Genomic DNA, 16,214 nt, shown 5'->3' with positions numbered 1-16,214 from the left:
TGTTCAGAAAAAAGTACTACCTTCACTTTTTTTAACTCTTTCTCATAAAAAAGTCTCCTTGATCTCTTCTCCATCATAATCTTTGAGTTTGTAAACAGATGGTTGACGAGGTATGCGTTCGGACGCCGTAAATAATTCGTCGGTATAACTCTGTTCATATTTTTTATCAAAGACCCCTCTCGCCTTGGAAATTCTTACAAGTTCCCCCTCCTCAAAGTTCATTTTCGTAGCACCTTTCCCCCAATGATGCTAGTGACCCCCCTTTGTATGCTAATTACACCTGTTCGAGGTGTTATCACATGTAGGTGTGTTCAGTTAAACACTGAGATTTTCAACATACTACTCTACAAAATGATTTTTTCATATTCTTTTGACAAACTATACTTGACTTTTTTACGGAAAATCATGACAAACTTTAATGTGACTTATTCTTAAATTTGCCATACTAAAGTAAGACTTGAAAATACTATATCGTTGTTTTTTAAATTATATTTCAACATATAAAACAGAACTTTTGTTTGTGTTAGCATAACATTGACTGGCTTTTCCTTGATCATTTCAACATGAAATGAGTTTTTTTTTTTTTTTTTTTTTTAATGATATTTTAATATAGCATATTGGCGGAGATAATATTTACGGGCCCTTTGAGTAGAATGTTAAAAAGTAAGCTAGTCCCAGACTGTAGGGCCCACTCCTTAGGTTGGCTCCACTTAGGTTAAATTACTTTAGTTAAAATGAGGACATTCTAAATATGGTTAAAGTGGAGTAATTTGAGTTGTCTGATGCACACAAGCCTGTATTTTTGTTTGTTTGCACTGCTGTGTGCACTTAAATTGATGTTGATGGTTAAATTAGTTATTGGTTCAAATGTACTGAGTTCTGAACATGTCATCTAAATGTAGAAATGCCTTGGGCATATGGTTCTTGTTTCAAAAACAATGCAGCATTTTATTTATTTGTTTGTCCTGCTTTTACAACATACAGTATAAGCACTCCTATGTTGTTGTTGTAGTACTTTAGCGTATCTGTAGCTATTAACATGATTGCTCATATTTCAAGCCATATTATTCCTGACCCCTTATTTTGGATCAGTTTTCATCAACCAGCCACCATTCAAAACCGCATACATACATCTGTTTTTTCCCCCTCACAACACGCCTTTTCAGAATTTTAAAAACCCTAAATCTAATTTAGAGAGGACAAATAAAAGTAGTAGGTGACTTTTTTATAGATCAAGGCTAATTAGATTGACAACAAAAGGGTCTGAGAGTCTCACAGTCTTGTCCTCACAACAGTGTAAAATAAATTTGATGCAGCAGTGAGCCAGAGTCATTGCAGTTCATTATGTGTTTGAATATATCAAAATGTTCTAAGAAATGTTTTAAAGCACCCAGGACTCTCATTTTTGCCAAGACATGACTTAATACACGGTGCAAGTTTTAAAGCTTTTGCCTGGAAGTAGCAGATTAAGTGATTTAATGGTGGAGCAGGATTGTTAAGAAACCCAATTCCTTACAAAGTACTTTATATTCTACCAAGAAAACGAATTCCTTACAAAGTACTATTCTATCAGTTGTAAAGTGTTGCACACTTCAAAGTGTATCTAAAAGTATCCTAGTAACACAAACAAAAGCAAGGAAGAAAAAAGCAAAAATCAGTAAAGTCATCTAACAAAACATATATTTAAAAAAGTAATGTTAGTCAAGTCAAGTTATCAAAACGGCATTGTTTCATCGAAACAGTGTTAAAATCACAAACTCTCTTTATAGTTTGATTCTTTAAGAATCTCAATTCATTACAAATTAATGAATATTTTACCAAGTTATAAAGTTTTGCATCCATTAAAGTGTAACTATAAGTATCTTTGTAGGAGAAAAAACGAAAATCATTTAAGTTATTTCCAGAAAACTGGGTTGTCTTACTAAAATCCCAAAGTGCCTTTAAGAGTCACAGTCTTAAAGAAAATCTGTTCGTCTTAGTGGGGGTCCTTAGTTTTGGATGATTTGCTGATTGGGGTGGGACTTATTGCGTTGAATGTCTGTATATTCAAAAATATAATGGAAAAAAGGAGAGAAAAAACAAATATCACAGTATGTTGAAAAATATGAAAAAAGTAATGTGTTAAAATAACATGAAAGAAATCAAAAGTAAAGCATCTAAAGACATATATTTAAAAAAAAGTAATGTTAGTCAAGTCAAGTTATCAAAACTGCATTGTTTCATCGAAACAGTGTTAAAATCACAAACTCTCCATTTAGAGTTTGATTCTTGAAGAAAACTCAATTCATTACAAATGAATGAATATTTTACCAAGTTATAAAGTTTTCCATACATAAACGTGTATCTTACAGTTCCTTTGTGAGAGAATTACGCAAAAATCTGTCATATCAAAACATTCTATTGCAGTATTTTATCTGTTTTATGTGCACTGTTGGAGGAGCCTGTGACCTATGTTTTTCATTGACATATCTACACTGTAGCTAATGGACATATGCCATAAAGCCTTGAAACTTGAAACTTAAAATGATCAGAAACGGCATTGTCTCACTGAAAACAGCTCTAAAGAAAACCCAATTCCATACAAAGTACTTAACTTTCTACCATTTGTAAAGTGTTGCTCACTTCAAAAGTGTATCTAAAAAGTATCTTAGTAACAAAAACAAAAGCATTAATGTTAACAACGCCTCAAAGGGCGGACTCCTGAGTTCCGTAATGCCCCCCTACCATGGCACTTGGACTATTTACATCATCCAGGGCTCAACACCAGTAAATGTAGCCTCATGTAACTTCATATAGGGATTCATTAATAGTTGTGTGAAGTAATTAAACATTACAAAATACAATATCAGGGGGTCATTAACATATTTTAAATTATTATTTTCCTCTCAGAGAGACTTTGTTGTAGTTAGTAAAGTAATTAAACATTAGTTCACAAGCCATACAACTTAAGAGAACATCCTTAGTTAACACAAATCATATTAAAAACGAATCTAATTTAGAGAGGACAATAAAAGTTTTAGGTGACTAAGTGAGTGAAAATTAATGGCTGATAGCAAAATCAGGAGGTGACGGGCAGGGGGGAGGGGAGGGGTGGGAGGGGAGGGAGGGGAGACAGTCTCACACATCCAGACTCCATTTTTCATGAAGAGCCTCAGACGGAGGGGTTTGAACACGGCACAGATACTGCATCCGTTTCTTGACTGGCGCTCCCGACGGATGGCGGTAAGTTGTCACAGGCGTCTCGCTGATTAAACCCATATCGATGCGTCTCTTTGCCCTTTTCGTTTTTGAAAGTTTAGGTGACTTGGTGAGTGGCTTCTTATCTAGTTTTGCACGGATTTCTTTTTTATCTAACTCCACCCCCACCTCTATCTTCTGACATCACAGCAAAAGGAAGGGGGAGGGGGACGGGGTGGGAGGAGGACGGGGTGCGAGACAGTCTCACACAACTTCAAAGAGACTGTCTTAATACTAGTTACAAACACTGATCAAAGGACATACATCAAAGGCTAATTAGATTAGACAACAAAGGATCTACTACAAGGGGGAATATCACACCTACATGTCACAACACCTCACCCCTCACATCAAAGGATAGACATCAAAGGGTAATTAGATTAGACAACAAAGGGGCAGACATCAAAGGATAATTAGATTAGACAACAAAAGGATCTACTACAAGGGGGAGTTCACACCTACATGTTACAAACACCTCACCCCTCACATCAAAGGATAGACATCAAAGGGTCAGACATCAAAGGCTAATTAGATTAGACAACAAAGGATCTACTACAAGGGGGAATTCACACCTACAGTTACAACACCTCACCCCTCACATCAAAGGATAGACATCAAAGGGTCAGACATCAAAGGCTAATTAGATTAGACAACAAAGGATCTACTACAATGGGGAATATCACACCTACATGTTACAACACCTCACCCCCTCACATCAAAGGATATCACACCTATCTGTGATATCACACCTACACGCGATAACACCTCGAACAAAGGGGCTCATTAGCATATCAAAGGGGCTCATTTGCATAAGTAGTGGGGGATGTGACCTGTCACTTTGTATGCATACTAATGTGATGGAAGCGGGATCAGTACTACTACTTAGCAGTAACGCTCTGAAGCTCCAACACACAATGAGGCAGGAAGAACATCAGGTGGAGAGGAAGGAGAAGACTTTCTACTCCACTTCAATTATCTGACACTTTAAGGTACTTTAAAGATTCACATTACAGAATATAAATCAACAAATAATTGATTGTGTATGAGTTTAGATAAAATGATATTGATCCATGTGTCGGTGTGTTATCACGTCTTTCTGGTGATTAGTGAGCGATGTGTTCTGGGTTCAATGAACAGGGAGGAGGCAGAACTGGGGAGGGCGACACCTTGTGGTGAGGAGAGCTTCAATTATTAAATATTATTAGATGGATAAGTACAATTTAGAGGTACTTTTACTTTACTTGAGTATTTCAATGTAATGCTACTGTGCACTTTTACTCCACTACATGTATTTAATACCTTTAGTTACTTCACAGATGTGGATGGATGATGTGAAATATAATCAAGTGTTAATTCAGACTTTAGTTCCACCTGGAGTAAATCCACAAGCTACCCTGCAGTATACAAAGTCATTCAAACTAGCTGCACCTTTACCAGCTTTGAGAACACTTTCATGATCAATCATTATAAAACATATCATATATATTATTCTGAAATGGACCAATCTGCACAATGACTACTTTTACTGTCGCTACTTTCACTATATTTTGATGATAATACTTTTCTACTTTCACTTGAGGAACATTTTGAATGCAGGACTTTTACTGTAACAGAGTATTCCTACACTCTGGTACTTCTACTTTTACTCAAGTACAACATCTGAGTACTTCTACTTTTACTGAAGGACAAGACCTGAGTACTTCTACTTTTACTCAAGTACAAGATCTGAGTACTTCTATTTTTACTCAAGTACAAGATCTGATTACTTCTACTTTTACTCAAGTACACCATCTGAGTACTTCTACTTTTACTCAAGTACACCATCTGAGTACTTCTACTTTTACTCAAGTACAAGATCTGATTACTTCTACTTTTACTCAAGTACACCATCTGAGTACTTCTACTTTTACTCAAGTACACCATCTGAGTACTTCTACTTTTACTCAAGTACAAGATCTGAGTACTTCTACTTTTACTCAAGTACAGGATCTGAGTACTTCTACTTTTACTCAAGAACAGGATCTGAGTACTTCTACTTTTACTACAAGATGTGAGTACTTCTACCTTTACTCAAGTACAGGATGCGAGTACTTCTCCCTGCTCTGAGAGTATAAATATCTGAAAGCAGTTTTAATGAGAGTTAATGGTTCTCTAACAGGGGGATCTGGGGCCTGTGGGACCTTCAGGAGCTGTGGGAGAACACGGTCTGGGAATCATTGGGCCGAAGGTAACGTGAACACAGAATATAATCACTATATTGTTTCATATCTGGCGCCCTAGGTGACCGCCTATGATTGCAAGTCTCTTCAGTGTGCATGTCACAAAATGATTTAAAAAGAAAAGCCAAATTCTGGAAAACAAGTCACAATCAAAAAACAGAAGTGACATTTTATTAAAATAGTACCATTTATAAGAAAAAAAGTCAAATTCTGAGAAAAAAAGTCTAATTTGAGATGCATTGTGGGAAATGTATGTCTATGCCAAAACCTGGCCCTGAGTATCAGTGGCGACTGGTCATTAGGGGCAGGTGGGGAACAGCCCCACCTAGTGTCAGCAGAAAGTATTACAAATAATGATTACAAAAAATGCAAAAAATAAATAAAAAAGTATATAAAATATATTTTAAGATCATGTTTAATCATCTGATTCGTCTGTACATTGCTGTTTTAGTCTGTGTTCTTCCAATTAGTGTCTACAGTGTGTGCCTATTGAGCTGTTTAGAGCCATGTGGGACAAAACCTGATCATGCCCCTCCCTCTCACTGTCTAAGTGAACGGTGACTGTAAAAACTACACTGCGCATGCTCAGAGTATTTTCCTATTTAATGTGTGTGGCAAAAAAATAATGACCATAGGGGCACTGAGCTGCCATCCCCACCATACATCATCTCACATAATTCAGAGCTGATTGGCTGTAAGTACATGTGCCGCGAAAAGTGTGGTGTGTGAAGAGGAGACGAGAGAGCTGCAGTGACGCGTCCTAAAACCCGGAAGTAAGCTGCGCATGGCTTCCCTCGACAAAAAAAGCAATGAGATTTCTCCATAGGATTTTAGAAAATAGCTCGAAATAAGATCTGTGGGAAACGTACCTGTTAGATAAATGCACGTTTTGTTCAGCCGGATAATGTCCACATGTCTACCCTACTTTTATAATTTTTGAATCATAAATCTATCGATTAGATTTATGATAGACTTTTGAAACTACAAGAAGATAAGGAGGACTTTTACAAAAAAGTAATAGAGATGTTTGTCCAGAAGGATAGGCAAATGGACTTAATCTTCAAGTCAAGGTAAGACCGCAATTTTATTGAAAATGGGATCTTACTAAGAGAGAACAATTCAATATTTAAATGATAAAATTACATTTTTTGGGTATCCTTTTGTTGAACTGTCTGTTTAAAATTAATCGAAGCATCAGACAAAAAAAGCTTTTGAAAATAATATTATATTTTGGTTTAGGTCAAAATATAATATTTGTAAACCTGAAGAGTCAGTGCCTCAGCAGCCATGAACCTCACTGCACGTCACTGCAGAAGCTTAGATATAGACATCTACGTTTTTTGTGCCCCACCACTTTTGTACATATAAAAACGCCACTGCTGAGTATTATAATAATTGAAATGCTGGTTCTTCTGGGCGTCTTCTGTCCGTGCTCAGCTACTGTGTTGACTGCAGCTGCACTGTACAATCGCGGGAGGACTGAGCTGTCACTCAAAAACTAAGTAGCCAATGGGGACGCACCCCTGAAAGTCCCGCCCACCTGGGACGTATGGTCAGAATAGAGTGGCGAAGTCCCTCCCCTTCCGGTGGACCTCCATGGGACCTTATTTCGGAAAAATTATGTATTGAAGTCAATGGAGAGAGAAAGATTATCTTTCGATCCCGTTTGAATTGTGCCACGAATTACACATATGATGTTTGTCAATTTAAAAGATAATTTTGCAAGTAAAAAAAAAAAAAATGTGTCGTAAAACTGTGAAGTAACACATTTGTTTGTGTGAAACGCTCAATGAACTACATCTCTGGTCAACAACACACGTCACCAAGATGGCCGTCACTACTGTCTTGTCAACAAAACGATTGACTATCCTCACTATCACCACAATGAAACACGTCCTGAAGAATGTCATGCAAAGCTGCCTGCCTGCCTTCCTTTGATTCTCTCTGAACTGCCTGGTCGTTTTAATGTTTAATGTCAACCATTTGTGCAGATAGCATGAAGTAGAGAAGATCGCCGATGCTAACGTTAGCATTAGCATTTCTCCCCCGGGCTTAAATTGTGTATTATAGAATGATCACACCGGTGACAGTACTATTCAAAGGGTTCACGAAATATGACTACTACTCTTACTGTTTAACATTTTGGGTTACTTAATGTTACTTCATGTTAAGGCTAATAAAAATGACAAGGCTGTAATGCTAACTAACGTGCTAGCTACTAGCTAGGTAGCTAACTTGATCAAGCCACTCCTGGTCCTTTCATCAGACGGGAAGCAAAAGAACGAGCAAGACCCATTGCTGGTATAATAACAACCTGGTACTAAGCACACAGGCATCTTGTTAAAGTTATCTTATCTTAGCCAGCGCCATATAGATAGATTATATCTATATTGCGCTGATCTTAGGTATCTGAATGGTGGAGGAAAACAATTGTGACATCACTTACGCGACTCTGGGATTTGTAGTCTTTCTAGTTACGTATTTTTCATAGTCTTATATTTCAACAGTTTTACGACAAACTGTGACTTTTTTGACATGGAAATGATTTTTTAAGATTGACAAACATCATATGTGTAATTCATGGCACAATTCAAACGGGATCGAAAGATACGTTTTCTCTCCCCATTGACTTCAATGCATAATTTCTCTGAAATAAGGTCCCATTACCCGGAAGTAGGTGGGCGTGACTTCGCCACTCTATTGAAAACAAAAAATGAAGGAGTGCAAACGAGAGAGCTGCAGCGAGAGCAAAAGTCTGATCATTGAGAAAGAAGCAAAGAGAACTGCAAACAAAAAGATATGTTAAAATAAAGAAAAAATACTTTTTACATGTTTACACAAATGATTTGTTTGCAAATTATAGTTTTATTTTTGAAATTAATTTTATTTTGCTTGACTCAGTTTTCTTTTCTCTTAAACTCTTAGTTTTGCTTTATTCTGAGAAAGTGTTTCTTTATCTTTATGACACAAAACTAATCCCACAGACGGGGCTTCATAAGGAGTTCAATAAATGACAGTTTAATTACTTTAAATGTATGTTATTGTACTTCACATCACATGGTACATGTCCTGTATACTATATATCTCTTCATCAGAGGCCTGTACTACGAAGCTGGTTCAACCTAACCTGGATATGTTTGAGTTAGCCGGTTGGCCCAATCCAAAACATACGCGCTCTGGCTAAACTGTACTACGACGCTGGTTATCAAGTGGATCGCTCAAGCCAGCCGTGTCCTATCTAGTTAGGTGCGCGTTCACATGAAAGCGGTGGTATTTGGAGCATTCGACCAATCTCAAACACGGACAAGCGTACTGACAGCGCAGCGTCATACTTCCTGAATGAAAAGTGAACTTTAATATTAGTCAAATATGAAGAAGTTAAACTTTAAACATCCATGACTTAAACACTTTATCCAGGATCAAAGCCACATAGCTGCACTTGCAAGGTGAATACAGCTGGTAAAAGAAAAAGTGTTTGAATGCGTACATTAACAGGTTTATGATATCACTGCCCCGTCCAAGACACGAGTGGATCTGACTTTAATTAGGAGAATTTGACTCGAGTGTTTCGTCAACTTAATGTGTTGCTTAAAATAATACTTCTGCATACAGTATGTGACACTGTGAGTGTTGCACGGCCAGATACGGCTCAAGAAGCTGACTCAAATAAGGAAATATATGATACATTATGATGTGATATGATATGAATGATAATGGGACACATCGACGTCTGCACTCACAGTGCCGCGGACTGTACTTAATGTCCGGTTACTTATGTCGTGGCAGATATTTAAGTAAGCTTTCTTAACGCTAATATTATAATAGTCAGATTGCTCTGAAGATGGGAGGGGATATTCTATTAATTTTCACGTTCACACAGTCAGTTGATTTTGGCCGGCCGTCTTTCCTGCAACGGCAGTTTTTCTGTATTTCCTCTATCCTGTAATATGAATTGATCGCTTTAAACTCCGCACACGGAGCTCTGATTGGTCAGCAGGCGGTGCTTTCACTGAGTTGATCTCTTACCCCTAGATTCCACCGGGTCCATCTGCGGCGCGTTACGGGCGCGTTACGGCTGCGCCGCGGTGCTCACGGCGATCGCGGCCACTCTAGTCAATGGGTGCTATTGCACCACACGCGGCACGTTACGGCTCAGAAGCGTCCCAGAAGCGGCTCGGCGCAGGGCTCCTCTAAAATTAGGATCGAATCCTATTTTTGTCGCGGCGCAGCCGTAACGTAAGGTCGGGCAGGCAGGAAGTGGAACTTTCAGAGCATATATAGCATATATATATAGATATATACACACACACACAAACTAATTTTGCAGACCCTATCCCTCCGTAGTCTTTCAAGTAGGAGGAGAAATGCCAGCGTTCTCCTCCGGTTTACAGGTGTCAGTACCATATGTGTTCGGCCTACCATATGTGTTCGGGGTCCGTCGCTTACCAATGACGTCACGCATTGTGATTGGCTGTACGGTAATCGCACGCTGATTGGTGTAACTAGGGGCGCTGACTAGGGTATACGGGGTTCTGATCAAAGGATGAAGCTGTTAACTTGCTGCTACCATAAACTGGCTGTAGCCCACAAACTGAAGCAGAATGATTTAGGGCTGTCCCGAATACCATTTTTCGGGCTCCGGATATTCGGTAGTAATGCGGGGGGGCGTAGTAATCAGCAGCGAACTGCTTCAACACGTGTATTTCGGTGTATTCACGGCATTCATTTTGTTATTCTACAGTATTGTTGTTTTATAGTTATTTGTTAATGTAACCCAATTTGTGTTCTTTGAAATTGAAAAGGATATTGCATTGTGTTTGTTATTTTCGTTGCAGTTGTATACGTCTTAAGTGTAATTTGGCTTGGTTTCCTATTTATGGACATGCTTTTATTTTGAAGGAGAGTTAGCGCAGTTGACAGAAAGTTGTTGTTGCTTTGGAAACAACGTGACAGAGTTTAACGGAGAAAAGTAATATCTACATATAAAGACGGAGAAAGTAAACGATAACGTTTATGGTTAAGTGTTAGCACCCCCCGAAGAGGCACAAGCTCTTACGTTGATATTGGAGATTTCAATAAATTCAATTTGAAAAAAAACGGGGAAAAAACAAACAAAACGAATATCCGAATAACGAAATTGAAACCCGAAATAGTACTCCAACGAACGGATATTCGGATATTCGGGTACAGTAGGGCTGTACCCGAATACTATAATAAAGTTATAGTAAATAATAACAAACTCCAGTGTTAGAATTCCATATTCATAAATAAAATGATATGCAAATAACATTTCTTGGCTGTGGACTTGTACTCTATATAATTATGTTGAGCTCATGGTAATCTAATTCAATAAACAATAACTGCAATGAACATATAGCATTTTTTGACTCGTAAAATGATTGGATATAGTGTAATTTGGTAAATGATTCTGTGTTGAAAAATGTATATCTTTAAAAACTGCGTTGGTGTATTAGGGCGGGCCATACTATTTTTTTGTTGTAAATCGATCGAGAGGGGTGTTCAAATAACGTATTTTGGTGTGTAGAACACACATCTATTTAGATTTATTTATTTTGAAGTTGTTGCTATGGAAACAACATGACGAAGAAAAAAGTAATATCTTCTACATATAATAACGGACAAAGTAAAGAATGAAGTGTATGTTTAAATATTAGCACCCCCCGAAGAGGCTCAAGCTCTTACGTTGAGTCTGGAGTTTCAATACATTCGGAATTTGACCGTGTAAAATGTCCTCTTGAGTTACCGTACAGCCAATGCGTGACGTCATTGGTAAGCGTAACGGACCCCGAACACATATGGTAGGCCCAAGCCCCCAGGAAGTGCGCCGGACTCTGATGAAAATATTCGTGCTGGACAAACGGCGGTACTACACTTCCTTTTGGTTGCCAGGCCCGGAAACACTTTTTCCCATTGACTTACATGGGGAAAGAGTGGTCTGTAAATCGTTGGATAATTTTTTTTAAACTAAATAAACTACCCAGTATGAACACTTGTATAGCCCTTATTAAAAACATTCGTTCCTCAAGTTGTAAAAATGTGCTAATAACGTTATTCTGAGAGTTATTTCCCTCTGCATTATGAACGCGCATCTAACCCACGGGACCGCGCCGCCCGGCACGTTCATGTTACGTGTTCAGCACTACATGCTAGTGATGGGAATTCCGGCTCTTCTTGGTGAGCCGGATCATTTGGCTCGGCTCACCAAGAAGAGCCGGCTCTTTCGGCTCCCAAACGGCTCTTCAGTTTACTACATATTATACCTTTTATAATTCAATCAAATGTAGCCCTGTTTTGACTCATGATTTATATGTGTACACATATCACTTACATTATTCAATACATCCTTTGTACTGAAGTATTCAAAAGTAAAAATTACATGTTTAATATCAATTATTTGCTGTGGCCAGTTTTCATTGCATTTACAGACCCTTGTATCTCTCTGATACCACCCAATGAATGCACTGACTTGCTTGAACCACGCTACACAAAGCAGATAGCAACACCTATAAAAAACCCGAGGTGACAGGGCTTTCAGTGTTGCAGCTCCTAGACTGTGGAACAGCCTCCCAGTACATATCCGGACTGCTGAGTCTATTGAACTTTTTAAATCTCAGCTAAAAACTCACCTCTTTGCACTGGCTTTTAATACTAGTTGAACATTACATTTTTACATTTGTATGTGTTTTTTTTAAATATTTTTCTAGTTATTGTGCTTTTTATCATGTTTTTAATTATTGTTTTATTATTGTACTCCCATTGTGTTATTTAATATGTATTGCCTGTACAGCACTTTGGTCAACTGAAGGTTGTTTTAAATGTGCTATATAAATAAATAAAGATTGAGATTGAGATAAAAACTTAAGCATAGACATTTAAATAAAGGGGCTACTGTATCGACATTTTAAAATTATATTTAAAGAAAAGGCCCTGACTAAACAGCAGGGCTCTATTTCAGTATTAACTATAGAAAAAAAGACAGCAACAGCTGACATCAAATCTTTGCTGAGCCCAAGGATAATCATAAATAAATGACATAGTGAAAATAAATATATTGCAATGCTCAGTACAGCAGCATCCAACAGTCTCTAATCCTTGGATATTACATGTCACTGCATGCATGCACGGAGCAGCTGTAGCGCGGAGATCATCATATCATTCTGTCTTGTATTACTTAACAACAAAATAACAAAAAAAAACGGCTCGTTCGCGGGCGCGAGCCGGCTCCCGTCGTTCACTTAAAAGAGCCGGCTCTTCGAGCCGGCTCGTTCGCGACCGACACATCACTACTACATGCGTTTATCTTTACCCATGGATGTACAATAAGAACGGACCCATATCGCCTTACTGCCATCCCACGGAGCTGTAATAATGGATATATTGCACATGTTTGCTGTAATTCATCATTTGTAAAATATTATACTGGCTGTATGATTAAATCTTGTACCGTAAATGTTGTATTAAATAAAGTTAATATTACCGACGTAGATTAACGTCACTGTAGCTTCTTATTGCACTAAGAAGCTTATTGCACTGTATATATATACATATATATATATATATATATATATACAGTGCAATAATTATTTCATGTTAAATGAAGCTCTGTTGCTTGGATATCACTAGATCCTGTTACAGCGTAATATAAAAGTACATAACGATTGATGTGTAAATTAGCATAATTACTAGCTAACCGCTAGCTGCTAACTGCTGCCTCGTTAATATCAAATCTATCATAATAAACCATTACCATGCTGTCATGAACGTGCGGTGCTGTTACGTGTACGCAAATTGACGTGCTTGATGTGAACGAGCATTTTGGGGGGCATGGTTAAAGTTGCGCATGCGCTATGAGCGCACATACGGGTACTTCTCAGGCATGCCGGGTAATCTGTGACGTTTCGCTCTCTCAAAAGTTGGGCCATTTTATCATCATGCGCGAATGAGCAACTCTCATAGGAATGAATGAGGCCCCGCCTCCCACGCTGTATCCAGTTCTTATTATACATCCATGGGTAGGCCGAACACATATGGTACTTACACAGGCACTGTGTAAATTATACACTATATATATATATATATATATATATATATAGAATAATTATGATGATGAATGCATTTTTTTACCACTAAAATACAGCAACACATCTTTGATTCGTGTCGTTTATAACTGGAATATTACAGTTATTATTAACTTTGTCTGTACAAAGTAGCCTGTCCAGGAAATATGCCCAAATCAACAAAAACTGCGAGCCGGCAGGCAAGACGCTCCGCTTCTGAAATGCTTCTGAAACCAATAGTATGAAGCTGCAGCCTCGGAGGCTGCACTCTCAGGACCGCACTCTCAGGACCGCACTATCAGGACCCTAGTTGTTTTGCAACATCGCCACCTAGCGGATTGGATGACCGCAAAAGTACAACCAGCGAGTATTGAGTCTCATACACTGCGAGTCTCTTTAGACATTGTAATGCTTGTTATTAACCATCTAAAAATGCATGAAAATATGTTTTTCTTACTGAAATTACATTATTATTATTATTAACAACAAGTTGTTGTTAATATGTTTTTGATTTTTAATAACAAATGTATTTTGTATGTCAGATGTAAAAAGATAGTCTTTTATATTTGTCTTATCAAATTTGACATACAACATAAATATATATATATATATATATGTATATTGTAGTAATAATGATATAATCTATTTATAATTGTAAATGTATATTGTATGTAGACATACATTTAGATGTATATTTTGTTAAAAGAAAACAAAACTGTTAATTTAGTTTTTGGGAGAAGGGGTGGGGTTAAATAAGTGTAAACTCCTTTGAATCAATTTGATACTGCTTATGTTTCTACAGTATCATAATTCTCTTGTTTCATTTCATTATTATATATATTTTTTTTATTGTATTAAACGTTCGAAATAAATCAAATCAAATGTGTCTTTGAAGAGGTGCTAGATTACTCAAAAACAACTGTTAGTGTGTTTATGCACCAGGCTGCAAAAGATAAACATGCAATTTGACGAGAGGAATTTCAGTGCAGAATACATTTTTATTTATTGGGCACTGTGGATTCTTCACTGGGGTGAGGCGGGGTCTGCTGTTCCCTCAACCACCAGACAACAGCTCCAGCTGCAGTACCCCGGGAAGCCCTCTTCTGAGTAAAAACCCTGTAATGTTCCTCGCCGTCCACTTCCCCGGTAGCCTGTGCCAACGTCCTTATACAGGTTGTCACACTGAAAGCACCTGGAAATTTGGTAGGCCTTCCTGAATTCCTGTTTGTGTCCCTCTGAGAAGACATTCCAGTTGACGACACCTGAAGTAGAATGTCATAAGAAAATTACAATTCAGACAGAAAAACAACAAAACCTTCCTTAATTTAGTTGACCTTACTCTTAGTCAATCAACTTCATAATACTAGGATAGGAGAAGGCTTGTATTGCTGTCCAATTGAATACACCAGAATAGTTGTTAACTTTAAACAAACAACATGATTCACATTACTCACACTCTTACTGTAATTAGTGATTAAATCCACAATTAATGTAGGACACCTAGTTGGGCTTGCCAAAATCACGCTACAGTTTCATTAAACAAATAATCAAATATGCTAATGAAGCTAATGCTATTAGCATTAGCTTTTGCCGAAAGCTATAGCTAACAAATAATTGTTTTTAGTGCCTTTAATACTGTTAGAAGCTATCATAAGCTAACAGATGTTTGTTTGTATTGCCTTAAGACTATCATAGTTAATGTTAGATAATCACACTTCATTTCAAGACACCGGAATTGTTATTAATGTTAAACAAATAAAACTTTAAAAGCACTTCACACTACTCACACTCTCTGCGTTGTCGTTCATATTCATCTCTCCTGCTCACTAGGTGGCGATGTTGCAAAACAACTAGGGTCCTGAGAGTGCGGTCCTGAGCGTGCGGTCCTGAGAGTGCAGCCTCCGAGGCTGCAGCTTCATACTATTCTCTGAAACGCGCCTGGTAGGGTATGACGCCGGAGGAGGCCGGACCATCTACAATCTACAATCTGGGGGTGTTTCTCAATCGCGAGTAAAGCTGCTTCCGAGCCACTATTTCAAGCATACTACGTCATCGAGTGCCGCCGAAGTACTGTTCCAATCTCCAGTATACTTGGAAATCTACCGAGCCCGGCGTACTCCGTTTGGAGAAATATCGAGTGTGCACATGAGTAGACTTCGCGGCCTTAAAATCCCCACAATGCTTTGCGCACGGACCAATTTCCCCAAATCTGTGGCGGAAGATGTAAAGCGGGGCCTCTCATATGACGCACACCTGCACACTTGCTAGCGTGTTCCTCTCTTTGTTTTCCGAATGGCAGGAAGTATTCTTGACTCGCTTCTGAAGCAAGATGCTCGGCAGACATGTGCTACCAAGCAAGCGTACTCGCGATTGAGAAACACCCTAGGGGTTAGCCTGCCACCTAACCTGCTCCGGAGCAGGTTTGCCGCTCAGCATAAGTTACCATGGAAATCTAGCCTGCTAAAAAGAGAACCAGCGTCGTAGGACCGGAAAGCCCGAGATTTCCCTGAAGTTAGCCGACTAAGCGAAAATCCAGCTTCGTAGTACAGGCCTCTGGTCTCTTCGACCCTCAGAGCTTTAGATGTATTGGAGAAATAAAGATCTGCACAAGTCTTTATTTTTTTGTTTCCAGTTGTTCCCACTAGATGGCGCTCAGACTCAGACTGTGAACTGCGCAGCA

General features: G+C 38.3%; 2 protein-coding genes across 3 annotated transcripts in view; one reads left to right on the top strand and one right to left on the bottom strand.

Moving 5' to 3' along the window:
* Window positions 1-5,605, top strand: part of LOC117482825 — a 182,408-nt gene extending 176,803 nt beyond the window's left edge. For both annotated transcript variants that reach the window (XM_034131037.1, XM_034131038.1), the window contains 2 exons: window positions 4,161-4,226; window positions 5,396-5,605. In XM_034131037.1, the coding sequence (XP_033986928.1) occupies window positions 4,161-4,226; window positions 5,396-5,468 (139 nt within the window). In that variant the 3' untranslated portion in view covers window positions 5,469-5,605. The remainder of the gene's footprint in view (window positions 1-4,160; window positions 4,227-5,395) is intronic.
* The window catches only part of LOC117482819 (major histocompatibility complex class I-related gene protein-like), a 39,139-nt gene that overhangs the window by 11,071 nt on the left and 11,854 nt on the right, over window positions 1-16,214 (bottom strand). The gene's annotated exons all lie outside the window — the stretch shown is intronic.

The sequence above is a fragment of the Trematomus bernacchii genome, unplaced genomic scaffold (assembly GCF_902827165.1).
Source record: "Trematomus bernacchii unplaced genomic scaffold, fTreBer1.1, whole genome shotgun sequence".
Lineage (NCBI taxonomy): Eukaryota > Metazoa > Chordata > Actinopteri > Perciformes > Nototheniidae > Trematomus > Trematomus bernacchii.
The sequence above is the reverse complement of the archived record's forward strand: the minus strand, read 5'-3'. Positions and strand labels throughout refer to the sequence as shown.